The following is a 25,163-nucleotide window of genomic DNA, read 5'->3' on the forward strand; positions in this document are numbered from 1 at the left end:
GCAGCTTGCAGATAAGCAATCCACATTTGACAAACTGCAAGATACAGAATTCTGTCGCATTCTACCTCAAGTTCGCCAAGCTATTCCTCATCTTTCGTCTGAGGTGCTGGATGAATAAACTGCGGAATGAGATATCGGTGACAGGTTTAGACTCTCCGAGACCAATTTCCCATCGGCCTAGCTCAAGCTGGAGCTTTCTAACGCCCATCCGTGGGTTGTCCGCAAGCCACTCTTCGAATTCTTCAATGATACCGTCGAATGGCTGCACGTCACCCGCCCAAAACGTCTCTACGCAGGCGGCGATCTGATTTTGTTCCTTTTTATAGGTGGAAGCGGTTGATCTCTCGCTCCCGGATGCTCCAATCTCTGGCCTTAGATTGTATCTAGAAGTTGTGGTACTCGGGTAGAAGAATCCAACTTTTCGAAAATACTTTGCATTATTTTGAGGAGGGAAAGCTCTCCTGTTGAGCTCGCTTGGTCGCACATACTGTCTTCCTGCTTTCCATGCTGCATACCTTTCCGGGACAGAATGCATAATATCGGCAACAATTGCAGCTTCTACAGCCAGCCGTAATTTACTGCTGAAGCCTCTGACTCGTTTTGTACTTTCATCATCGTTAATATCTGTATCCTCGCTTGATTCTCTCTTAATATTGTCCAAGCCTCGTTGTTCGCCTAGGTCGTCTTCTGAAGATATGTCCCGTTCTGACGATGTGTGTCATTTTCTGACGATGTGTCATTTTCTGACGATTTGTCATTTTCTGATAATATGTCCTCTTCTGGTTCTTCCCCATCCTCCTTTGTCTCCCCATTTCGCGTATTGCGCAGCGGTTTCACTGGTGTGTCTAACATATCGTAGGCGTACTTGCCCACAAATCCAGTTTCAATATTGTCGCCAGATCTCATTCCATTTGCGAGCTCTGCGAACATCCTTGGTCTCTTGTTAGGATTTACTTTGAAAAAATTAGTGCTATCGAAACGTGTATCCAGCGCTAGAGCCGAGACAATGGAAAAAACGAACAGAATCGTCAGTTGCACCCTCCGGGCCTCGCAACACAGAAGGTAGATATACATACAATCACTATTGCTGTAGCACATCAGATCGAAACCAAATCCCAGACACAGAGCATTTGTAACTGTAAACACCCCGTAGTTGTACAAATCACCTTGTCGAGCACAGTTCTGACTCCCATCCGTCTTCTCATTTTCTTTCCTTGCCCATTGGCCAAATAGCGGGAACGTTACAGCTCGTTCTGCCCTACGCTGCTGTGAGACTAGGATATCCCAGATCCCAGACATTGGCCAAGTCCCGATATCGTAATCAATCTGCGTCATGCTATCAATTGCAAAAATGTACTTTTGTTTTGGTGGTATACCCAAGAGGGAGTAATTTCCATGTTCTCCGATATTTTCGTTGTGAATTGGAACGAAAAGATAGTCAAGATTCCAGAATCTGTCTTTCGTGCAATCCATATCTGCTAGGAGGTCGATCGCACCAACTTTTGTTTTATTGTCCGGGTCTATTTTCTCGAAGTCAGCGGTATTGATGAACATACAGCTCGGATATTCAGTTATTTTGGGCAAAGGAGCAGGTTTTCGTCTAGGTCGTCGAAAACCCCGCGGTGGAATTCTGGTCTTAGGTCGTGTGATGCCGAGGACTTTGCCGGACCTCAATTTGCGAACTTTAAACTCGCACCGTTTGATATTCATATACTGACAGATGCTTTCCCTCTATTTTACATATCATGTTAGCTACCGACTTGGTGAGAATTCAGAAGGTACGACGTAAGTTCAGCGCATAGGTAACTCTAGAGCTACTTAAGAACGAAAGAAATAGTTCTCACTCAGGTAGTTACTCACATATACTGATTAATTGTGTCGTGAGTCAGCGGCGGGAACTTGACTTCACTCCGGTACGGCGTCCGACCCTTTTTGGGAGGTGATCCTTCAACGTAGCTAGCGATAAGACCTTCAGCATCATCGAAGGACATAGTGCCGATTTTAAATTTCTTCTTGGCTCTCTTATCATTCTTCTCATTCAGTTTCTCGATCCTCTGGTACGCTTTGTCGTATGTATCCCCATCTTCGCTATCGAGATCATTGAATTGTTGCCTTTCCAGATTCCGCAAATCCTTCGGCCAAAAACTGTCCCGAAGATAGATGTTACCCATTTCGAAAGGGTGGTCTTGATGATGAGAATGTCGATTGCGATGAAACTTTCTAAACCTGTGTGTGAATTGGAGCCTGCTCATGGTGTGAAATAATTGTGGCATTATTTGTTTACCATGACTGTTTTCAGCAATCACCCATCACCTAACCGAAACCGGACACAGGGCTTAGCGAGGACAAAGCCGGTACGTAAACAAAGACAAACATGCAGCTGTCGGTGAAACACATTGTCACAGTCTTTCACAACCTAAAAATAGGAAGCTAATATCATTTGGAGAAGTTCAAGGTGCTTGGCATGATTTATTCATTTCTTTCTAGCTGCACTTCTCTTGGTCACGCTCAAGGGGAGCTCTCTATTATTCGCTTGAATCGCTTCTGTGCTGCCGAGGTCAGTGCGGTTAAATTCGACCGTGCCGCAACTGGCATGCAACTCGCCCTCAATTGTCCAATCATCCTGTCCGGCTGAACTTTCAGCCCAGATCTTACTCGTGTTAAACTACATTGGTGGATAGGCTTGGTCTCTCATTTTGGGATGCTGCCGTGTGCAGTGCCATCAGCGGTTTGAAGCTTAAAGCGAGGCTTTTCCCACAACGCCATGGGCAGCACGAGTCACAAGACAGGAGAGACATTCCCGCGCAAGTGGGCTTGAACACAACATTTCTTTATTTTCTGAATAGTTTCGGTGCCCATGGCACGCTCACGAGTTCCAAAGCCGTATGCCACCATTCAGCTGCTGCTACATGCTTGCTGCCTAATCACATCGCTCATCACTTTGATACTTCTTATTTTCCTTAGTGTCGCCATCGGCAAAAGCTATGTCTGGTCATACATCGCTGTAAGCACCTCTCCCCAGCCATTGTAAGCTTCACAACTGTCTGTACCCTATGACTTAACATTTCTCAGATAGTGTTGCCCATAATTATCGACACATGCGAGATCGTCGCTCTCGCAGATTACAAACACACTATTGGTCGTCTACAATCCGGAGCCAGTCTTGCTCTTGAGATTGTAAGCATGGGATTTCTCACCTGGTCAATATTTGCTATATTGCTTGATGATTGGGGAAAGGATCGTTTGACCTATGTCAATAAAGCTGATCCATGGAGGTGGTACATTTGGTACTGCCAAATTGGGGTTGGGTTCGTGAACTTTTCTTTCTGTTTGATCACGTGGTGAACAGTTTGGACCAAGCAGGACTGACTGCAACCAGATCGGCTCGTTTCTTGTTTTTGATACTGGCTTCGGTGGAATGTTGTTCATGCTGTAAGTCCTGTAGACGAACGGAGACGAGAAGGAGGAATAGTATGGAGCTGTGATCTGGCTACCACTTGGACCAGGTTGGGTACGAAGAATCATTTCTTCAAGGAATAATGTTTCAACTTCAGAGGACAAAATCGATACTGCGACTCTTAGGGCAGAATCGCAACGCTTGTATACGCCTTTACCTGAGTCCCATACGAGCCAAGAAAGGGAGCCGAAACGACCTAGCAAGGCCACTGGAGGTAGTCCGGCTCAATGACTGAAAAGTCTTCAGTGGGGCGGCGCCGTGAACCTTCTGAGTTCTTCGAGTCCAGACTAGGTAGTGTCCAAGTAAGGGAGCGCTTCTTTGGAAGGGGATATTAGTTTCGCATAGATGCGAGATCAAGAAGTGCGAAATCGACCATCGGTTGAGTTTGGATCATCAACCAATTCTGTGCGCGGTACAATGGGAGATTTTGAGTAAAACGAAGAAAGGTCTGGAACATTACACATGAAACTCGCCTTTGCTTTGGTGGAGCAAGACTGCTGAAATGTGGCCTTGCGTGACTGGGCGGTGCGAGGAGGGGGGCAGACGCATAGAACAGGAGAACATTTGTGTCTTAATTGTGAAGTCTTGAGCCACATGGCTAGTACGCTTGATCAGATGTGATTCATTGGTACTGATGGGCTGAAAAAGGCAATGATCCTTCTGCAAACTTGTGACGAATCGCCATAGTCGTTGAGATTGACTGCTCACATGGGACTCGCTTGGTATATATGCGTGCCATGCGGCAGATACCCCAAAACAGGTACGATTAGTGATTATTTAGACTCTTCTTCAGGTTCAGCTACTTCCTCAGAAGAGAATTCTCTAGATCATCCCACCTTCCCTTCCGGAATGGATCTAGCTTTCCCAACTCTTCGATCCAGGCCTTGAAATCTTCTTTTTCGTCCGATTGAGGATCTCGTTCTTCCATCAGGCACAGTGCCATTGTATACTCAACGAGGGCATCATAAATCCATTTGCAATCCTCAGCGCCATCTAGCATATCTCGGAGAATCGCCAATTGCCGCTCAACATAGTCCACTCGGTCATCATTGGTGAAGTTAGGCGTGATCGTGGAATGACCGACATGATCAGTAAGAGTAGTCATCAAAAATTGGTAATAGAACCACGCCGATTGAGCGTATGGATATGAGTCCGTGTACATTGCTGAAATGATAAGATCAAACTCTAATACGGTATTAGCTTTAAACGACTCCCTCCCAGTCATACATACCATCGTCTAAGAATTGTTTTCGAGCAGTAGCATCGGCATTTCGCTCATCGAGAAGCCGGGGAATCAATTTACTTCGTCTATGCCAAGCCGAGAAATTCGATAGCCCCTTCGGTGCATGAATCATCTTGGTTGTATATTCGAACTCTGATTCCACCATGCTTTTCCCATCGAGCTTCTTGCTTTCCAACTCAGCTACGACCATTCGTCGATAGCCCCATCCGTGGAAGTTCCGACTATCTCTAACCAGCATCTTTCCCACCAGGACGAGTTCTCGTTTCCAGAGCTCCTTCGCAATGTCCGTATCCAGTCGCTCGTTCGCCTGCTTTAATAGCCACAACCGATAATTCCACAGCCAGTAGCATTTCGGGTATTCCACCATTATCGGAAACAAAAACTCCAGATCGGCCTTTATCAGGTCAAGAGTTGTACCATTCTTCCCATGATTCTGGGAGCTTAGGCTCTGCGGGGTCGTGGTCGATGCCATGGGTGGCGCGGATATAGAGGACGACGAAGTTTCGGATGAGGCCTTGGTAGTGTCGCTCGGTGAAGTATTCTGCGACTCCGTCGAGGGCGATGATGAATCCGACGGTTTGGAGAATAATCCATAAATTAGCAAACGTCTGCGGACGTTCCATATTGTGTAGTATTCCGGGTTCTTCTTGAGGAGCTTCGAGGTAAGTTCGAGAACTTCGAGTGTGTATTGCCGTTCTGCGACCTTGGCTGATGTTAGCAGATGGATGGACTATGCACAAGCAAGCCTACCTTCACTCTGATCAGCTCCTCCAGCTCTTGGTACTTGAGGATCTCCTTCTGCTCCGCTATGCGCTGCTCGTCCGTTCTTTGACCAGTCGTCGCTGTTCGCGAGACACCATGCTGCCGCAGAGATCAGCCCAGCTTCATCTTCGGAGTCGCAAGTATCATACGCTTGCCATGTTCGCAACTGGGAGTTATGGTTGCCAAGGATTGAAGCTGGAGGGGCTCGTTGTGATGCCTGCTTCCTTCGAGTTGGAGTTCAGATATGGCGAGTCAGCAATCGGATAACCGAGCATCCGCTGACTCGGATCTTGGCAAGCGCGACGTCCTTTCTACTTTGGCCTTGATGTTTCTCATCTTCTCTCCTACTCCTATCTTCCTTCGTATCCAGCGAACCACACGATATGAGATGCTAACTCTTCCAGTATTGCTAACGTTTGATAGCACGGTACTGCTATATTATCCCGAAGTAATATCACTTTCGAGCCTTACCGCCTGCCCTTGCTGGCGTCAACACTCATTGGAACCAAGGATTGTACAGAACTACCCGTCCGGAACCCCTTCTTTTTATTGTTCAACAGTATTCATTCAATCTTTACTCCTCCTTTGACGTTCCTTATTTTTTTCTTTCGAGAGAGAAGAGTCGATATTCCACAATTTCCGTCGTGGTGTATCGTCAGCCTCCTCGATCCTGTCTTTCTGCGAGTCAGCATGGAGACCAAAAGTGGCAAAATCTCTTGCAGGAAACGATATTACACGACGGATTTATCAGTCAATGACGTCTGGCATACTTCCGTATCGTCAAGGCCAGATGATTTGGGGAAGAGACCTTTGCACGATGCGGGTAAGGAGCTCGCAGCATTCGCGTTGTAGCAGATACTCATCTACTACAATTCAGTGCTCGAGTTCTTCGACATACCCTATTGCAACTCCTCCTCCGTTGAGTTAGAGGTACCTAGGCGGAGATTTGTAGATGCGACGGACTTCCTGCTGCGAAAACCAAGATCTCTCAAAGCCCAGTACGATGGCGCTTCCGATACTGAGAAGAGAGCCCTGTCAATATCGACGCTACCTCGGATAAGTCCTCGAACGAACAGATATCGTCGTCGCCCGTCGTTGAAGGCTTTTGCAAGTTCAAGCTCTACAGGGTCCCTTAGATGTCCAGATAGATTCTTGCCAAGACGACCGACTCTTGATTCGGCTGTTGAAAGCTTCCGAACCAGCAAGGATCCTCGAACATTGACTACTGATGAGAAATTGCTGAGACACAAGGATGCAAGCCCGGATGCTTTCAACCCCCGACGGCGAGCGACATCTCCAATACCTAGCGCAAATCGTCCCATGCCTCGGCGAAATTTCTCTGGCAATCGCAGTGGAAGTGGTGGCGGTAGTGTTTTGACCTTTCAACGAGACCCTACCGCCGTTAATGGGGAACGACAAGTCAGTGTAGGTACAATCTGGCGGGTTGGTGGCCTTGCTCCCGTCAGCGGCGTTTCAAATGGCCGAGGGGGACTGATCGGAAGCGGGACAAATGCACCTCTCTATACCACTTCTTTCACCGCAAAACCTCGGGCTCAGGAAGACAAAGAAAGACACGAGAATCGACTTGCCGAAGCGTTAGAACTCGATAGAGTTGGGAGAGTGTTCGAGTTTCGAGATCCTTCGACTTCACCGCTGAAAGCATTTATGGACGAGAAAGGATCCCCAGCTGCAAGAGACCACAAAACATCTTGGCTGGGGACTGAGTGGGTGTTAGGCGGTCAAGATCGCAAGACACCCGCAGCAGATGTTTCTCGAAACTTGCCATCAGCCCCTTTCAAGGTGTTAGATGCACCCAATCTTCGAGATGATTTCTATTGCTCAGTGTTGGCATATTCAAAGACATGCCATACCCTTGCTGTTGGGCTTGGATCTATGTTGTATGCTTGGTCCGAAATGCAAGGCGTTCATCTTCTCAATGGCGGGACAACTAACGGGTCATGGCTTACATCTCTAGCATTCTCTTCAACACAAGGCAAGAAGAGTATCCTTGCTTTTGGGAAGTCTGATGGATCTTTGAATCTTGTATCTCTTTACGACAGCATGCTACCGCGGTTTGAAGTTCAGCAACCGTCTCCCATCGCCTGCCTCACGTGGAGACCGCAGATTACGACACGTCCGTCACGATGTCCACTAACCCCCAACATATCCGTTCAAGCAGAAGATCTTCTTGTTGGCGACGAAATTGGAAATGTCTACTACTATTCAGTGGAGTGGCCGCAGAGCTGGGAGGTCTCTCGCAATGGCTGGTCCGGATCTATGACTCTTCTCGCACGTATCTCAGTCCACTCCCAGCAAATATGTGGCCTCTCATTCTCGTGTGATGGTAGTCTCCTCGCTACTGGTGGTAATGACAACCTCTGTTGTTTGTTCCGAACAAGCGAAATACTCCACAGAACTCGAGAGGAGGCTCAAGCTCTCGAAGAGGTGTTCATAGGCGCTGATGGAACCCGACGTGTCCACACTCTTGCTGGGCGAGGTGGAGTGAAAGAGATCAAGCCTGGTGCCGAGAAGCATCGCTGGATTCATGGTGCCGCTGTCAAAGCAATTGCGTTCTGTCCATGGCGTGACGGCCTGGTTGCAACAGGAGGAGGAAGTAACGACAAGTGTATACATTTCTTCCACACCACATCTGGGACATGCCTTGCGACAATCAGCGTTGCTGCTCAAGTAACTTCGCTGATCTGGTCAACCACTCGCCGAGAAATCGTCGCCACGTTTGGTTATGCTCAACCAGAACATCCATACCGCATTGCAGTCTTTTCGTGGCCAGAATGCAAACAAGTTGCAGCAATTCCTTGGGAGGGAGAGCATCGTGCATTGTATGCGATTTCATATCCAGGAGGCCCCAATGAAAGCCAGAGCCAGACAAGTAGGGAGGGAGTTCGTAGCTTGAGCCGGACTGCTACTGAAGGCTGCATTGTTGTAGCCTCGAGTGATGAGAGCGTAAAGTTTCACGAAGTCTGGGCTGCTGGGCAGAAGGCAACCGTGGGCGGAGAGGGGTTGTTGGGTGGCAGCGACATTCTTGAGGGATTGGAAGGTATAGACAAGGAAGGGGATGTCATCAGGTAGGTCTTGAGCCTCCACTTCGGTGGGTTGGAGCTTGAAGCACTCAAGGGTAGTGTGGCTCTTGGCAGTGATGTTGCTTCGGGATTAGAATGAGTGATACCCACAAACATATCAATATTTGCTACACTAGTTTGCCGTTAAGTGACAACTAATGCTTGATAATCGATGGCTCTCTACAGCAGAAAGTTGCTAGCTAATGGCTTCCAAGACGATGGACCACCCCCTGTCTACTTCTGGCTTCTAATAGTATTCTTACAATCCTCAGATTACTAGACGAGAGCCCTTTCTCATCACATGGTCGCTTCTCAACCTGACTCTTTTCACTCTTGTATCAGCACATGCCATGCCTTCAATATCCCTGACCCAGCCAGCACGAAGCACTTACTCTCCAGCAACACTTCTCCACACAAACCTTGATCAGACAAGGTTTCGACAGTCTCTTAAGATATCAAATGCCACCCGTACAACTTTCTAAGACTCTAAGCGTCTCCAGCAAGACCTTCCTCCCCACCTAGGTATGAACCGCTCCATTCTTCGGCTCAGCAGCCAAACCCAAACACCAATGCTGCGTCGGACAAACCCCTATACTCGACTTCCAACCAACTCGCAGTCGGAATGGTCTTGCTGTGTTAAAGGCTAAAATGTATTATTACTGATAAGTTAAAGTTTGATAGTTGTCTATGATGAACGAAATTCTCTTTACAGCTCTTTCTTTGCTTATGATCTGCACCTTCTCTGTTCTTTTGTTTAGGAAAGTTACTGTACTTCTCATTTTCTGACAATAAATGATCGGAGAGGATTATCGAGGGGGCTTGGATACGATGTTTTGCCTTCTTGGCCGCTGTTCTTGAGACATGTAGACGCTCAGGAGAAAGAAGACAAATGTCAAGATGGGAGGTCAGATATATAGATATTATTATCATTTCTCATTCATTTGATTTGATCCTTCTCTATTTAAAATAAAATACTTTGATTCCCTCTCATCATCAAACACCAACCCCCCCCCCCCCCCCCCCCCCCCCCCCCCCCACTCAAACCTTAACCTCCCCCTCCTCACTCGTACTCTGCCCCGCCAAATCAACCTTCGTCCTACTAAACTTCCTCGCACTAACCCCATTCTTAAACAAAATATCAATCTCCGCAAACGTCCTCCCCTTCGTCTCCGGCAACCTAAAAAACGCCCACACCAACCCAAACATCATACACCCCCCATAAAAGAATCCCGACTTCGCGCCCCAATCCCACGCCGCCCTCTGCACCATCCTCGGCACAAGCTGTCCGTAGATCAGAACATTGACATTATACGCTGCTCTTGCCAGCGCCACGCTCTTCTGTCTGAGCGAGTTGGACGGGATTTCAGTGACTACGGTATAGATGATCGGGCCACAGGTACAGAAGAAGACGAAATATTCGACGAGGAGGATGACGCCGATGCCGTAGGCGAGGTTGGTGTGTTTGTTTGTGTTTCCGATGCCGATGAAGCCGATGAGGAAGGAAGTGGACATCATGAAGAATGTGCCGCAGAGGATGAGTGTGCGCCGTCCCCACTTGACGACTAGGAACCAGGCGACGAAGACGCCGATGATGGCCAGGCTGTATTGGATGATGGCGAAGTTGAAGGCCATGTCGGTGGGTAGGCCGGCTTGTTGCAGGAAGTAGACGATGTAGGATACGAGCGGGACGCAGAGCTCTTGTACGACGTAAGTCAGGATTGTGATTTCCGTGCGGCGGAGGTTGGTGCCCTTGAAGAGATGCCAGTAGGAGGATGTGGTGTCCATTTCTCGTTCGATGCTGATAGTATACTCCATCATCTTCAGGGTATTAGCGAGTTCTTCTTCCGGGACCTTGGTCTGTAGTCTGCGCAGTGATTTCTCGGCGTCGGCGATCTGCCCTTTGCGGTATAGCCACCAGGGCGATTCTGGCGCGAGGAAGATTCCTATTGCGAGGGGGATGGGAAGTGCCCATTGGAGAGCAAATGGGATGCGGTATGCCCATTGTCCTTTCATTTGGAGGAAGCCGCGGAGACAGCATGTGCCTGTCAAGTACCCAATGGACCAGCACATGGATACCAAGGAAGTGAGGTATACACGCAAGACATTCGGGGTCACTTCCGAGGCGTAGGTAGTAGTAATCGTCTGGAACACACCCCAGGGCACGCCCAAGAGGACTCCTGCGCCCATGTACATGTAAATGCTGGAAGCGAAGAATTGCATGAAGATGAAGCAGCACATCAAGAACAGGCATCCGAGCATGACATAGCGGTAGCCGAAGCGATCGGCTAGCCAGCCGTTGATGATGAGACCGATGATTTGGCCTGCGTTGACGCCGTTGGTTACGCCTGCTTGTATGGAGGCGGGGATCTGATATGTGCCGTCGGCGGTGAGGGAGCCGTATCGTTTTTGGAATTCCGGGAAGGCGAAGAAGGCTGTGAGGAAAGCTTTGTCGAAACCTTCCATTATGAGGGCGGCGGAGAAGAGGAGGGACCAGCCGCATGCTGCGGGGCTGAAAGGGTTGAGTCAGTATGGAGGTTTTGACAGTGGGATGATAACAAGAACTGGTATGGAACTGGGGGGCTTGACTTACTATTTCCTCAACCCCTCCATGATACCCATAGTATGCTCTCCATCGGTCGCCTGCTGTGCTCCTTTCAATACATCCGATGCCTCCTCAATATGTCTGTCCTCTTCTTTCGTCTGGATCTTCGTCACAGACTGACGGTCCACGTCCGTCTCGGTCTTCTCCCTCATATCAGCCATTTTGACTTATCAGCTTATCGCCGTTCGTCGTCTGTATAGAAGAAGGAAGGAGTGTTGCCCAAGTGCCACTAAAGAATTTCTCAATTGTCGTAAGATGTCGATCAGGGTCCTTCCGGCAGAAAACTCCCTTCTGTCCCTCTTCAAAAAAATTTAATTCGGAAGAAGGAGCCGGAGCTCTGATATATCCCCTCTGCACCAGTCCGTCGGGACCCAAATGCCATCCTAGCTATCTCGCCAAGAACAATTTATATTGGAGGATAAATTGCATCCCCTCGTGTAAGCCATGGCGTGCATCACCAAAACCCTCCTCCCGTTCTGCGGAAGGTTCTCTCAACCTCTCACAACACTCCAGACCCCGCATTACCCCGGGCCGAATACTCTTTGCCCTGAAAACGCAATCCGGGGCCCTCCTCCTGTCGTCAAACCCCCAATGTACAAATGTGGGGTATCAAACAGGTTTTCGTTTTCCTGGGGGAATGATACACCGTAGTTGCTCGCTAAAGGTGCTTTGTTTGGATTGTGGTGGGGGGTTGCACTCGTTCAAAGTTCTTGATGGGGGGTTAGAGCCGGGATGTGCGGGAACTCCTTGTTTTCCTGGGTAAAAGTCTGCCGAAATGTCGTGGAGTCAACCTTTTGGCGTTTGCTTGGCGGGCTTCAAACTTGCCTTGGCTGCTGGCTTGATTATACTAAACCCGGAGTTTTGTGAGAATGAGGCGGAAAGAGGCGTGGAGATCTGACGCGGGAATGACAAGGCCAAGATGCTGCCAATTAGGAAAAGGGACGAGATGCATGCTGTGAATAGGACTTTAATTCCATGGGATATCGAGTGACATGACAAGCTCTCCAAGGAATCCAGGGAGACGGCGAGTAAGGTATTCAAGCATTTTTCTATTAGGCTCGGTAGCCTTTGCGATTCGTCTGTTCGCCCAATTATATGTTGCTGAAATAGATCTATCAAGTTCTCGAGGGTTCAAAATGAAATGGACGAAATTTCTTTATCTCGTCTCTTTCCCCATTCCTGATATCAGATCTTATTGGTAAGCTCGTCATGTCCCCCCACGCCGCAGACTAAGTTTCAAATAATACTTTTCTTTCTTCCGCCTTACCGAGATCAAGCCCCTTTCCTCCATTCTCCATGACTCCAGTCAAGGAAATGATGTGGGGGATGGGGAAAAAGACTGAATAAGCCGGGGTCAAATGCACCGAGTCGGAGTGATGAAAAGCGATGTCACGTGGGAAAGAATTCCCATTCTTGGCGGCTTTCGTTATGTTGGTGTCATGACAGATCTGAAATGATACATATTGAATATGTGAGTATCAAGTGGATGGGCAGACCAAAAAGTCTGAATTGTTGTTAAGGCATTGTCGTGGTTCAGCGTGGAAAGCCGAAGCGAACGGAAACGTCAGGACTCCAACAAAGCCGGACTTCACGTTGGAACTTCACTAAGTCCACCTGATTATCTCCACCTCAATATCGCACCAAGGACGACCTTATGATATTGTAAAACAATGGCACCCAACAATCTCAAATGGCTTCAACCGAGTAAGGATGGCCTGTCTCACGGGATCTCATTCGGCATGCCATGGGCTCGAGGTGTCCACCGGTCCGGACAACACTTCGCAATCACGGGCGATGCTGGCCATTCATACTCGCTTGACAGTCGAGAAACGGCATTTTGGCCGGATGGATCGCTGAAATGGACTGCTCATTCTGTTGCTGGAGATGTTGGATATTCGGATTCGTACACTGTCGAAGCGTCTTCTGAACCACAAGGAGATGTGATGTCTGTCAACAACAACAAAATCACAACTACCTCAGGCCTCGAGCTGGAGCTCTCACAACCTGGAAGTGCTTTTTTGTTTGAAAAACTTGCATTTGAAGGGGGGATTGTCTCCACAGGCGCAACCATCATTGCCTCAATCGACAACCAGCACTACACAACCAAAACCAAGTCTGTGATAGTAGAGAATGCAACATTTTCTCGCATCGTGATCAAAGTTTCAGGTGCCACGATTTCCAAATCAGGAGAAGAACATCTCCCATTCGACGTCCGCCTCTACATCCATCAGCATTCCTCCACCCTCAAAATTATCCACTCATTCATCCACGATCTTGAAGCCTCTCAACCATTAACTAGTCTCGGACTCAAATTCAGCGTCCCGTTGAAAGGCTCAGAGATGTATAACCGCCATATCCGACTCGGAACGTCAAACAGCTCTCTCATTTCCGAAGAAATGCTCGGCCTCTCCGGCCTACGATACGGACCAACGACACAGAATCGCATCGATCAGACAGACGGCAAACCCGTGACTTTGAAAGCAGAGGAATGGGTGAAGTTCAAAACAGGAGCGGATAAGCACAGTGCTCTAGGTTTCGTCCCAACGTGGGACGCATACACACTCTCTCAATTATCAAGCGATGGATTTACCGTCAAGAAAAGAACGAAAGAGGAATGCGCATGGGTGAAAGTGACAGGTGGAGGAAGAGCAGATGGAACTGCTTATGTAGGAACAGCCAGCGAAGGCGGGCTTGCAGTTGGGATGTCGAACTTCTGGGAACGGTATCCGACGCAGCTTGACCTGAGCGGACTGACAAAAGACGTGGGTGAAATGACGGTCTGGTTGTACTCGCCACTTGCTGAGCCACTGGATACGAGACCGTTTCATGATGGACTGGGAATGGATACGTATCCCAAGCAATTGGCAGGATTGGATGTGACGTATGAAGACCACGAGCCTGGATTCAGCACTGCGAATGGAATCGCAAGGACGAATTCGCTGTTTCTAAAACCGTACACAGCAACACCTTCCAACCAGGACCTCGCAGCTTTCTCCTCCCTAGTAAGAGATCCACCGCGTCTCGTCCCAGAAGCAGGGCACATGCATAGCACCGGCGTGTTCCACGGCAGCTGGTCGCCCTCACATGAGATATCAAATTCCTCGCCTAATGAAGGCGAAAAGGATATCGGATCTAACCTGTCAACCCTCTTCTCCTTCTATGCAAACCAAATCTCCCAACAGCGCTGGTATGGGTTCTTCGACCACGGCGACATCCAACACACGTACGATCCGCACCGGCACGCGTGGCGGTACGATGTCGGCGGTTTCGCCTGGGACAACAGTGAACTCTCTACTGACCTCTGGCTCTGGCTGTACTTCCTACATACCAGTCGTGCAGACGTATTCAAGATCGCTGAGGCAATGACACAACATACATTCGAAGTCGACATCTATCACTCCGGACGATTCAAAGGGTTCGGAACACGGCACGGCGTCCAGCACTGGAGCGACTCAAGCAAACAACTTCGCATATCCTCCGTCCTATTCCGCCGAATCTACTACTACCTCACCGGCGACGAGCGAATCGGCTCCATCATCTCCTCCCTCTCCACCTCCGAAGCCGCCCTCCTAACCCTCGACGCCCACCGCAAAGTCCAAGCCAAAGACACGCACGCCCTACCCCCGGGCTTCGCGATGGCGAATATAGGACTCGACTGCGGCCCACTAATGTCAGCTTGGCTTACGGCTTGGGAACGTCGTTCAGAAGGCTGGGAGAAATGTAAATCCTTGCTCGTCAAACTCCTTGCCGGGATTACGGCCCTGCCGCATGGGATTGGGAGTAATGCCATGTTGTTGAATCCTTCTACGGGGGAGGTGAGACCTGCTCCGCCGCCGACGCCGGATCATGCGATCTCGCATTTGAGTATGTTGTTTGGCTTTCCGGAGATTGTGGGGGAGGTGTTGGATTATGCGGCTCAGGATGCGGATTGTAGAGACGTGGTTCAAGATTTTAAGGAGAATACTTGGCTGCCTTATTGTAGAGCGTATAATGCCGGTCCGGAAACACAACTCAAGGAGTTCGGGTTTGTTTTTGATGTGGGACTTGACGATTCTTGGAGGCAGAGTCATTCGACTCTTACTGCTTTCGTGGCTGTTGAAGAGAAGAGCGAGGAGATTGCGAGGAAGGCATGGGAGGAGTTCGGGAGTGATGGGTATGGGAGGGATCATGACTGGACGATTGAGAAGACTGGGGATGGTGGTGGGGAGGAGGCGAAGTGGATTACGACGAATGAGGCGGCCAGGTATGGGGTTAGTGCGTTGGTGAATTTGCCGAAGATTAGGGAGTTTCTGTGATGGGATGAGAGATGAAGATGGGATTGGGAATTAGTATGGGGGTTGAAGGTGCAGAGAGAAGAGTTTAGCCAACACAGCAGGTCAGCCACGCTGCAAACATGCTTTGCGCGACATGGACGTTGGTAGAGCGCAGAAGACCACGAAACAGGTAAATGCCAGAAAGAAAAGTGAGAATAAAAGACTATCACTCTTTTCAATAAAAACAGTGCTTACCTACCCAAGCCGGAAATGCAGCTTTCCAGCATTGACACAAGAGCGACTTGAAGAGTCACATGACTGACCTCATCACAGACTTGGAGCGTAGCATGCCGTAGCATGCAGTAGTGCAGTAGTAGAGCCGAGAAAATTTGTTCGATTAGTCAACCAAACAAAAGTCCAAAGCCAGCATGTAAGTCGGGATCGCCTCTCTAAGCATTCAAACAGTACATCAAAATCCACCCAAGTCTGTTTACCTACAAACAAGTTCCCCTAAGGGGTAAGCGAAGTGATTAGCTCTCCTCCCTACCATTGACCCCCCCCCCCCCCCCCTCCCCTCCATCACCTACCGTATGCTCCAAAAACCACCGCGTACCCACCTACCCCTCCCCTTCTATAAATTCCTCAAGCATCTTACGTACACCAAAGGATATCACAACCAATAAGACACGCCAGACTCTCAAACACATCTCCGCTGGTATAGCAATTGGTCTTGCATTCTACCCAGGGTTCTTTGCACTCTAGTACAACCAGTTGTGTGAGTTTGGGGTTGTGGACTTGATTTGAACTTGAAATTGAGGGAAGTGAAGATGAAGTCAAGTAGGCTGACTTACTGACGCGCTGCTACTGCTCGAAGTCTTGAAGGGTTTGTTTGATGGTGGGGATTGGTAGACTGGTGGTGGTGTCTGCAGCTGGAGTAGGAGCAGGAGCAGGAGCTGCGTAAGTAACGGTTGCGGTGGCGAGGAGAGAGAGGGTGGAAAGTACGTTGATGCGCATGGTGGAGGTAGTTGGGGACGATTTGGGTAGATGTTTGAGGTTTGTGTATTGTATTGTGTGTATGTGAGTGAGGGGAGAGAGAGATGAAAGTGTCTGATGATGGTAAAGAAGTGAGTCTTAACTGAAGGGAAGAGGCCATTATATAGAAATTTTATGCCTCCACCTTCCAAGACGTTCCTGTGGTTCTGTAGACGTATATCTCCTAGATCGTCTCTCCTTAAAATCTACCCCTCTAGTAACAGGTAGCAGCGCAAGCCAAGGAACAATATCTCGAATAAGACTTGCTGATAAGCAGAGGAAGTAAATCAACAAGTAAGCGACATGCAAACAGGAAACATTTCCATGGACGGCAGCAATTCCCGGAATATTTGCTGATTCGAGCGCCGCCTCGGTATATTCCCGATGAGGAAGCTCTTTCTTTCTTCATTATGTGGCCAAGATACTTCCAAGGAACAGAATATCTAGTAGCAATAGCTAGTTACAATCTGAATCATGTTAATAACGCACGATAAAACGCGATGGTTCTCCAGTTACATTCAGAAAACGTAAACTGGCTATTCCTAGAATACTGCGCAAAGTAAAAAGTAGCTTTCCAAATAGCTGAGGAAGCCTTTTTTAGACTGGTTGAAGTCTTGTCTGAGTGACACTCTCAAAGAGCCTCAAACATCTGGATGAGATTCTGGCGCTTAGGGGTAATGTACTTAGGTACCCCTGGATGTACACATGGACGTCGCTTGGCAGATGCTGGCAAGCGAGCCAAACAAACTTCTATCATCACTTGCCAAGGCTGGAGGCTGATGCCTTCTTGGGAACCATTACAAGAACCACGCCACGCCACGCAGCTTCATATAGGCAGAATTCTTCCGTCGAGGTTGATATGGGAGTCTTTCCAAAAGTGTTAAATTACCCTGCGCCTCCGTGGGGGAGAGTTCATAGCTACTGCAGTGGGGGACACGTATATTTCGCTTTCGGACCGCTCGTTAATTGGTGGGCATGCATATGCGTGTCATCACGCAGTCAGCACCACAGGCTTGTCAATCAGCGCCTTCCTTAAAAGTCGTAGTGCTAATAGGTGGTTGATACCTGGGTACTCGGTGGTATTCTCGTGGAGAAGCGCACCCAGAGAGAATTGATTACAGAATAGGGGAAGTCACTTACGACAAGTGACTAGATATTTATGCTTTAATCCCTCTCCCACGTTTCTAGTATCAAAGCTCTCGATTCAATTTGAGATGCACTGAAACTTCAAAGTAAAGCAATAATTGAGTAGGATGTGAAAGCTTTGATTCCGTTGCTACCGCAAGAGACATGTCTACATTAACGGAATACTCACCCAAATTCTGTTAGGAGGGCTCTTAATAAAACAACACCAAGTATGCTGCATCTCTAGCTCCCGGCTACCTTCCGCGGACACTGGAAACGAGACTTGAAGGATCGAGCGCATAGGATTTGTGGGGCCTAGGGCTGAGCGGATACCTAGGTAAGATAGGTACCTAACCTCACCCATGGAATGCACCAATCACTCGTCGGAGGCACTGCGAATGAAGTCTAGCCGACTAACATCCACGGCCACAGCGCCTGGTACATTGCCAGCAATCAAAGGGGGAGTTCGTCCCAGAAAGAGATAGGTGATTAGGAGAAGCTCTATCTGAAGGAAACAGAGAGTCTGAAATTGTAGTGAATTCAACATCTTAGCACAAACCTGTTTCCTCTCAATTTCTTCTTTGCCCTCCCCGCGCCCCCACGGTCCCCGCCCCCAAAACCATCTCACAACATTCTTCCCCGTCGTTCTTCTTAAGAAACAGGATAATTATTCTCCGGTGGTGTTTAAGTAGTTTATCCGCACTTCGCCACATCTACCCTTCCTTGCCAGATCTAGGCTCCTTGATTGTTGTCCTAAGTAGTAGACACTCTCCAAAGAGACACCTCGTTCCAAGGCCGAGCTATGCGCAAGCCTCGTTTGAGACGGATTGTGATCATGACCTGCACAGTTTTGCAGCCGACAAGGATGTTCTTAGTCGTCCATTTATTACGGACTACCTAATGTTTGAGTAGGTGTGTTCTGACCAAGACCACCTCGATCTATGAAGCCGCTCCTTATTATCCATGTTCTCAAATCCAGGAAATCCTTCGCAACGAGGGCAATGGAGCGTCGAACAAGGTATAGAGTGTCTGTAATACATTAAAAGGGGTCCTAATAGACATGAAGTGAGTGTGAAGGTGGCGTAGGACTATTGCGGATTGCCAAAGGTTGCTTTCGATTCATTGAAATCAAACCCACTCTTCTCCATTCTCATAATTGCGTACATACACGTGGGGTACCGGACGGAGCTATAAATACCCGGAATTCCGATGCATGAAAGATCAAATCAAGCAGTCAGAGCTTACTATAACGCTTTTGTAGAGTCAAAGTGTGCCTTCCTCACCACACTAAGTCTTGCGCTGTTTCCCTTCCCGCCTGACCTTCGATGCTTGCTTACTTGCACGTAGGTGCGCGTCTGGTGGCAATACGAGGATCAGGGGGTTTGTGTAGAGCAGAAAGAGAAAGAGTAGTCAACATATCATGAAGGGATTGAATGGGTTCCATTTTCGAGCGAGGTAGAGATATAGAGCCAAAATTTAGAGGCAGTTACCTCCACGCGAGCTGGCAAGTCACTCGGCGAAATACGCTTCCAGATTACAGGTAGCAGAGTGGCAGAGCATAAACCCAAGAAACGAAGCAAGATCAAAGAATAGCACTCGAAAATGCGGATCTATCACTGCTTCTGTTCATGTAGTTCTCGCCTACTTGCTGGTGAGTTTCATCTCAAGCATGATATCAGTGCAGCGATTAAGTGCGATCACGTGACGATCTTCTACTTCCCGGACAGTGCACTCCGTTTGAATCGAGCCAACTGGCAGTATCTTGACCAGCGGAGACTCCGATGTGAATCCAGTAAGGCAGAATCTAGCATTTGAGAAAGTGAATGGTACAAATGAAACATTTCGGCTCATTTAGGAGGAAACTTCTCATAAGCGAAATGTTTGTTTACATTCCCCCCGCTCGTCATCGAAACGTACTGTACATCCAAATTACAGAAATGTGCAGCGAGAAAGACTCTTTCATAGTGAACACAGAAGTTCTTTTGACCTCAAAGATACCATAAACCATCCAAACCGCACAAAAGCTTGAGGAACTAGAACTGTGCTCTACTCTCTCTGCCCACTCTTGCATACGTAGAAAAATGCACGAGTCTTACAACATCCCTTTCCTAACATTAGAACCGTCGCTATGATGCCCATTCATTCCTCTCCCGAGCTGACCATCAGCCGAGTCACTTCCGGCCCAAGAGTGTTCCCAAAATGCAATCCAATGTCTGCCACTGCTGTCTGGGAAAATATCCGCCCGTCCACCAAGATTCTGATTGTGATGGGTTACCTACTGGCTGCATAATCATGATATCCATGCAGGTTTCCTTGTCCTTTTCGACGACCGTCGCTCCTTCCTCAGAATATCCAACGCCAAGACAAAACCCACTCTAGCATTCGGGACACAACACAGAGAAGTAAAGAGATAATCCGGTGAGCATCACAACCACCAGGATTGAGACTTCGGATTTAGGTGAATTTATTCAAAAAAAAAAAAAAAAAACTATTGCGTGAGGAGTGGAGGAATCGAACGCTCCGTCTCCCGACCTCACCCCCATACGGCGTTAATAATAGATCGCTCGCTGGTGGCCAAGGGTTAACCGGGTATGCTACCACTGCACCAACTCCTCTTGAATGTGTTGTGGTGGCGGAAATCTCTCTTTTTTCTCTGATAAACCTAATAAGACTCTGGGGGGAGGAAGGTTGGGTGGTAGGTACTGTTGCATTGACAGATTGAGAAGGCACCTGCCACGCTAGCGTGGTGGCGCTAGCTTACAGTAGCCGCCTACCCAAGTAGTAAGATGCTGCTGGAACTTCTGAGGAGCATCTATATCTGTCTACCTGAATAAATTAGCAGAGCCAGCGTCACTGGAACAGTTTCTCGCACTCATCACTTGACCGTGGGTGCGATCGATATTGGAATCAGAGAACCGCCTGAACATGGACCAGACATGTGTATATGTAAGTAGGTAGCCAGTCGATGTACTCTAGCGGCATGACTCATTGTTCACAGATCTCCCGTCCTATCCCTATCTGCCTAGGTGCGATGTCGCATAGGTATACACGAAAAAATAACTTTGGGACCGTTCACTGCTGGGTGAATCACCACCATTTATCCTGCCCTAGTACACACTTATAGCAGGCAGGCGGCTCAACAAAGCTAGCTTCAGCTACACCTTTCCGTACTAGCTATTTTGATTCCAGCTAACAATTGAATAGACTTAGCAAGAAGCCGTTCACCATTCTTCCTATAGTTTGCATCACACTCGCTTCGGTCAGCACGCACATCGGGCAAGCATCGAGGATATCTACAATCATATTAATTCGAATCAACCAAGGAAATCTATCCAGCGCTGAACAATTCACGGATCCACCAAGAACGCTATGTATCCACATTTCCTCCAAGAAGAGTCGCGACTCGAATCTATGCCACTCCTTTGGCGCACAATTTATTCCCAAAAACAGCACATCCCTCTTTCAAAACCTCACAACTGCGCTTCAACGACCGAATATATTGCATGGGACACTTGTAAGTTGTCATTTGTCATTTAATGTGCACTATCTGGGATTTCAATATGTAACTAATAACGACAAATAGTGGGTCTGTTCGGTCCACCCAGACCTGGAAACCATCAAGATGTCGTCTTTGTCGCCATCGACTTCGGAGGCACAAATGCCATTGTGGATAACATCAGAGCAGTGAGGCTAGACAGTAAACCAAGAGGAGTATCAGTCGGAGTATCAATATTCGACACAAGAGATTTTTCAGAACTCCCAGAACCAAGAACAGCTTCTTTCAAAACATACAATATCGGCGTCGGCGGCTGTCCATCTCAACGAAGACTCGAGGAAAAGCGATTCCTGTTCGGCGAAACAACATGGCTCTCATCTCTAGCAGGACTTCATCCGAAGATTGAAAGCATCATAGATCGTTCCCGCAATATCGTACTCGTCGGTCATGGATTCGGACCAGACCTGACGGTGCTGCGAGAAATTGGCTTTGATATGGAGACCTCCATCGTGGGCATCATCGACACAGCGAGGCTGGCTGAGCGTGTCATGGTTATGGAAGAGCAGCAGCCGAAAAGAGGAGATTTCAAATTGAAGAATGTGCTGGCGCGACTGGGATGTCATGTCGAGGGGTTTCATACTTCGGGGAATGATGCTAATTATGCTTTGCGAGCGCTATTGCTGTTGGTTGCTGAGCGGTTTTCGTGCTCAGGGAAGGGAAGGACGGGTACGGAACGAGTCGGCGTTTTGAGAACGCTTGCTCTGGCTTAGGGGGCTTTGGGTGGATGGATGGACGGAATAGGAGTACAGGCGACTTTGAGGAGTGGCGGGGAAAAGGAGTTGGTGTATGTTGAGACTCTAAGGCCAGGAGTGGGAAAGTTGCATCTTGTCGGTGGAAGTGTGTCTTTGGCTGAGACGCTCATGCAGCATGCAGAGCTGGAAAGCTTTTCATATACCTATGGAGATGCGGCAAGGGGCAAAGCCCAAGTGAGTCGAGCCTGCCTTCAACTACAAGATTCACGAGTGAGCTATCAACTTATGGCTGGGTGGAGGAGGAGGGATCTCATGAAAAATGAAAAAGACAGAAGAAAAATCACTCAGGCGAGAAGGCGCTGGAGACGCAGCTCGTTTCCCTGTATACCACCGACTCGGAGAGGTTTAATCACGAAACCATTCATTGAGTGAGTGCCTTTACAACAAGAAAGGAGGTCCGATTTAAGATAACATGATCGAAGTCATTCCGATCTCGCCTTATCACCAAAGTTGCCGGCCTCACCCACCACGGCTACTGACTGTAAAGCAAGATACTATCATATCAACCTTCTCTTCTGTGAACTCCAATCCGCAAGTAAAAAGTAGGATTTGAAAGATACGAGATATACCTAGTGTCGAAGTGTTGCGGTATCGGTATGTTTTATCCATCTATCTATCTATCTTTGTGGGATAGCTTAAATATTCAAAGGGCTAATATCGATTCAAATTAGGATCTGATCTAAGAGCTTTGTGTGCGCGTTCTTTGTGTACACGACTTTCACTATCCCGGAGGTGGCATGAAATCAATCCCTGGATGTGGAAATGGAAATGGAAAAGAAAAAGGAAAATAGAGACTGTGGTGGCTAGCTGTAGCTTGAGCTTTGATTTAGATGGAGATGGAGATGGAGATGTTCTTGATTGGAATCCACAGCGTTTCTGGATTTTTTTTTTTTTTTTTTTTGGAGTAACTAGAGTGTGCATATGTATATATACGTACGTGAGTCTTACTTGTGTTAGAGAATCAAAGATAACAGCTAACTTATGGATCCAAAAAGGGAAAGAAAAGTGTGGCGCCCTGATTGACTTCCAGATAAGAATAAGAATAAGAATAAGAATTTGGGAGTCGTTGGCTACCGTGAGGGGTTATGGGAGAGTTTGCTGGACGATGAAAATGAAAATGAAAATATCTGTATGGGGTACATGGAATGGACCAGGGGCCTTTTTGCATCTTGTGAATTGGACTCGCTGTCCCCTTTCTGTACGTATATGTATCTAATTGCTTAATGCCGCTTGGAACTCCTCACGCCAGATGCTGCAAATGATTCGTTGTTCATAGATCTTGTGCCAGCTCCCTTGAGCAGGAACGTCACTTCCTCCTTATCTTGCTATTCCCACCTCATCTCGCCGAAGATCACAAATCCAAATCCCTACACCACGGCCTCCCCCTCTTAACATTCGCCTCGCACAACCTCCCCTCAATAGCCATCCCGATCAAACTCGCAATACAAATCCCCGCACTATCACTCACACTCGTGGCCCCCAGACTAAACTCCCTATCCCCCACAGGCACACTCTCCATAATCTCCGCAAACGTATTAACATACACCGCCCCACCCAGCAAGCCCTCCCAGAACACCACTAGAAAGATAATCCATACGGTAGGGATGAAGAAGTAAATGGAGTGCAGGATGAGGAGGGCGAGGTTGCCGATTTGTAGGAATGACGGCGTGTAGAGGTTGTGGAGGCGGAAGAAGGGCGTGGAGGAGCGGGAGATGAATACGCCGAGTTGGTAGAGGAAGGCGTAGAGGGGGTAGAAGGAGCGGTAGGCGGTGAAGGGGGTGGTTTTTAGCGGGAAGAGGAGCGTCGGTGAGACACCTTGGTTGATGCTGTATTCGGCGATGTAGACCAGGAGGAGGGGGAGCATGTACGGGAAGAAGAGGGCGCGTGTGCGGGCGAGGTTCTGTTTGAATGTTGGTTTGGTGTTTGGAGAGGGGTGCTGGGCTCCGGATGGTGGGCTGCCGGGGCGGGAGTGGGATGTGTAGGCTTCCGAGACGGTGGATGGGCCGGGTGCGAGGAGGGCTTCGGCCGCGGAGGAGGTCGGGAGGGAGGTTATGTCGGAGTCGTCGATTGAAACTCGAGGGATGGCGGTGTAGTCTTTGTTGAAGGAGGCCCTGCGTAGGGGCGTTTGGGGCAGGATGAGAAAGAATGCCAGAGGCATTATGAAGGGGAGGAAAGCACATGCTAATAAGCTGTTCCGTACGCTCAATCCGATGGTGTTGGTGAGCAGCACATAGAGACCTGCTCCTATCAACCCTGCTCCTCCGGTTCCTGAACCCCAAGCTGCGAGAGAAAATGGGCCGTAATAATGTGTTAAGCCCAGCATACTCAGTTCACCTACGCCGCTGGATAGAGATGCCATTCCTACACCAAACAACTTTATGCCTATGGATCCACCTGTGAGAACGGATGGTGTGAGGGCGATAAGAAACATTCCTGCCGCGGATAGACCGCACATAATGATTATTCGGAGGGAGTATGGCACTGCGTGGATGAAGTATGGTGCGATGAGTTTGGTGAGGAAGGATGGGAGGACATCGGCGAGGAGGACCACTCCTTTGGGGACGGAGGGACCAACGAGGTCGAGGGCAGCGGATAGGATGATAACGTAGGAGACATTATTAATAAGACCTGGAGAGGTTAGTACTATATTTCGGGAGACAGAGGGGGAAGTACCAAATAGCCAGAATGCAACGACCACTGATGTATCCGCGCCTTGAAACAGCGCTCCCAGCCTAGCTTTGTATACTGCCCACGATGAACCAGGAGATCCAGGTATAGGGAGCAGACCCGAGGAAGAAGGCGACCTCGACATTGTTGTTCCGTATGCCATCAAGTGTTGGAGTCGAGGTGATGGAGAGTGAGGTTCGATAAGAGACGTCTGGCCCGAACTCTATCACACGAGCATGATAGGCGAAGATCTGACCGTTGCACACAGTTGAGAACACCGCAGATTTATCCTGTCTCCTCCGCTCCCAGCCCTTCAAGCTAGAATTAGATATAAGCTATTCAGATCTCCTGTCCTCGTCGTCGTCGTCGGTACCTTACTGTCGCAAACACTGCACGGGCTGACTGGAAGTAATGTGGTCGTTTGTTCGCATGCACCCGGCTTATCACATCGCATCGCATTCTTGTTTCTCCCTGCAGCTCGGCAAGTGACGTTTCTCGAGCAGCACTACTGTAGCCGTCTATCCCTGTTCCCTGAGCACGACCCCAGACTGATCAATGGCTGGTGGATAGCAGGGATCTGAGCTGGGGGGTGGATCTTAGCAGGATCTAGTGGTCCACAATCCCAGTTGATGCA

General features: G+C 48.6%; 9 protein-coding genes and 1 non-coding gene across 10 annotated transcripts; 4 read left to right on the forward strand and 6 right to left on the reverse strand.

The window, feature by feature from the left end:
* Positions 1-61: 61 nt before the first annotated feature.
* ONS95_007129 (uncharacterized protein) lies at positions 62-535 on the reverse strand (the record flags this gene model as incomplete). Its single annotated transcript, XM_058500625.1, has 1 exon — positions 62-535. The coding sequence occupies one exon, from the start codon at positions 533-535 to the stop codon at positions 62-64; it is 474 nt and encodes a 157-aa protein (XP_058349441.1).
* Positions 536-675: 140 nt separating this feature from the next.
* ONS95_007130 (uncharacterized protein) lies at positions 676-2,171 on the reverse strand (the record flags this gene model as incomplete). The annotated part of the gene is made up of 4 exons (XM_058500626.1): positions 676-953; positions 1,077-1,520; positions 1,715-1,731; positions 1,861-2,171. The coding sequence occupies 4 exons, from the start codon at positions 2,169-2,171 to the stop codon at positions 676-678; spliced, it is 1,050 nt and encodes a 349-aa protein (XP_058349442.1).
* Positions 2,172-2,599: 428 nt separating this feature from the next.
* On the forward strand, positions 2,600-3,555 carry ONS95_015042 (uncharacterized protein). Its single transcript, XM_058508727.1, has 3 exons — positions 2,600-3,004; positions 3,073-3,308; positions 3,380-3,555. Exons 1-3 carry the CDS (start codon positions 2,858-2,860, stop codon positions 3,483-3,485), a joined length of 489 nt encoding a protein of 162 aa, XP_058349443.1. The 5' UTR covers positions 2,600-2,857; the 3' UTR covers positions 3,486-3,555.
* A 469-nt stretch (positions 3,556-4,024) lies between these two features.
* Positions 4,025-5,677, reverse strand: BET4 (Rab geranylgeranyltransferase). The gene is made up of 4 exons (XM_058500627.1): positions 5,612-5,677; positions 5,451-5,561; positions 4,689-5,403; positions 4,025-4,642 (listed from the first exon to the last, which is right to left on the reverse strand). The coding sequence occupies exons 1-4, from the start codon at positions 5,618-5,620 to the stop codon at positions 4,257-4,259; spliced, it is 1,221 nt and encodes a 406-aa protein (XP_058349444.1). The 5' UTR covers positions 5,621-5,677; the 3' UTR covers positions 4,025-4,256.
* Positions 5,678-5,801: 124 nt separating this feature from the next.
* ONS95_007132 (uncharacterized protein) lies at positions 5,802-8,672 on the forward strand. The gene has a single exon (XM_058500628.1). It carries the CDS (start codon positions 6,783-6,785, stop codon positions 8,550-8,552), a length of 1,770 nt encoding a protein of 589 aa, XP_058349445.1. The 5' UTR covers positions 5,802-6,782; the 3' UTR covers positions 8,553-8,672.
* Positions 8,673-9,580: 908 nt separating this feature from the next.
* On the reverse strand, positions 9,581-11,305 carry ONS95_007133 (uncharacterized protein; the record flags this gene model as incomplete). Its single annotated transcript, XM_058500629.1, has 2 exons — positions 9,581-11,051; positions 11,133-11,305. 2 exons carry the CDS (start codon positions 11,303-11,305, stop codon positions 9,581-9,583), a joined length of 1,644 nt encoding a protein of 547 aa, XP_058349446.1.
* Positions 11,306-12,309: 1,004 nt separating this feature from the next.
* ONS95_007134 (uncharacterized protein) lies at positions 12,310-15,820 on the forward strand. Its single transcript, XM_058500630.1, has 3 exons — positions 12,310-12,615; positions 12,682-15,606; positions 15,662-15,820. Exon 2 carries the CDS (start codon positions 12,815-12,817, stop codon positions 15,437-15,439), a length of 2,625 nt encoding a protein of 874 aa, XP_058349447.1. The 5' UTR covers positions 12,310-12,615; positions 12,682-12,814; the 3' UTR covers positions 15,440-15,606; positions 15,662-15,820.
* Positions 15,821-20,050: 4,230 nt separating this feature from the next.
* ONS95_007135 lies at positions 20,051-20,169 on the reverse strand. Its single transcript has one exon. It is a non-coding gene; the product is annotated as a tRNA-Val (tRNA).
* Positions 20,170-20,182: 13 nt separating this feature from the next.
* On the forward strand, positions 20,183-22,058 carry ONS95_007136 (uncharacterized protein). Its single transcript, XM_058500631.1, has 4 exons — positions 20,183-20,500; positions 20,553-20,636; positions 20,759-21,068; positions 21,138-22,058. The coding sequence occupies exons 3-4, from the start codon at positions 20,924-20,926 to the stop codon at positions 21,818-21,820; spliced, it is 828 nt and encodes a 275-aa protein (XP_058349448.1). The 5' UTR covers positions 20,183-20,500; positions 20,553-20,636; positions 20,759-20,923; the 3' UTR covers positions 21,821-22,058.
* Positions 22,059-23,213: 1,155 nt separating this feature from the next.
* On the reverse strand, positions 23,214-24,890 carry BTN1 (battenin CLN3 protein; the record flags this gene model as incomplete). The annotated part of the gene is made up of 2 exons (XM_058500632.1): positions 24,536-24,890; positions 23,214-24,490 (listed from the first exon to the last, which is right to left on the reverse strand). The coding sequence occupies exons 1-2, from the start codon at positions 24,690-24,692 to the stop codon at positions 23,214-23,216; spliced, it is 1,434 nt and encodes a 477-aa protein (XP_058349449.1). The 5' UTR covers positions 24,693-24,890.
* Between the last annotated feature and the right edge of the window lie 273 nt (positions 24,891-25,163).

The sequence above is a fragment of the Cadophora gregata genome, assembly GCF_030347475.1.
Source record: "Cadophora gregata isolate MNR1 chromosome Unknown scaffold_19, whole genome shotgun sequence".
In the NCBI taxonomy this organism is placed as follows: Eukaryota; Fungi; Ascomycota; class Leotiomycetes; order Helotiales; family Ploettnerulaceae; genus Cadophora; species Cadophora gregata.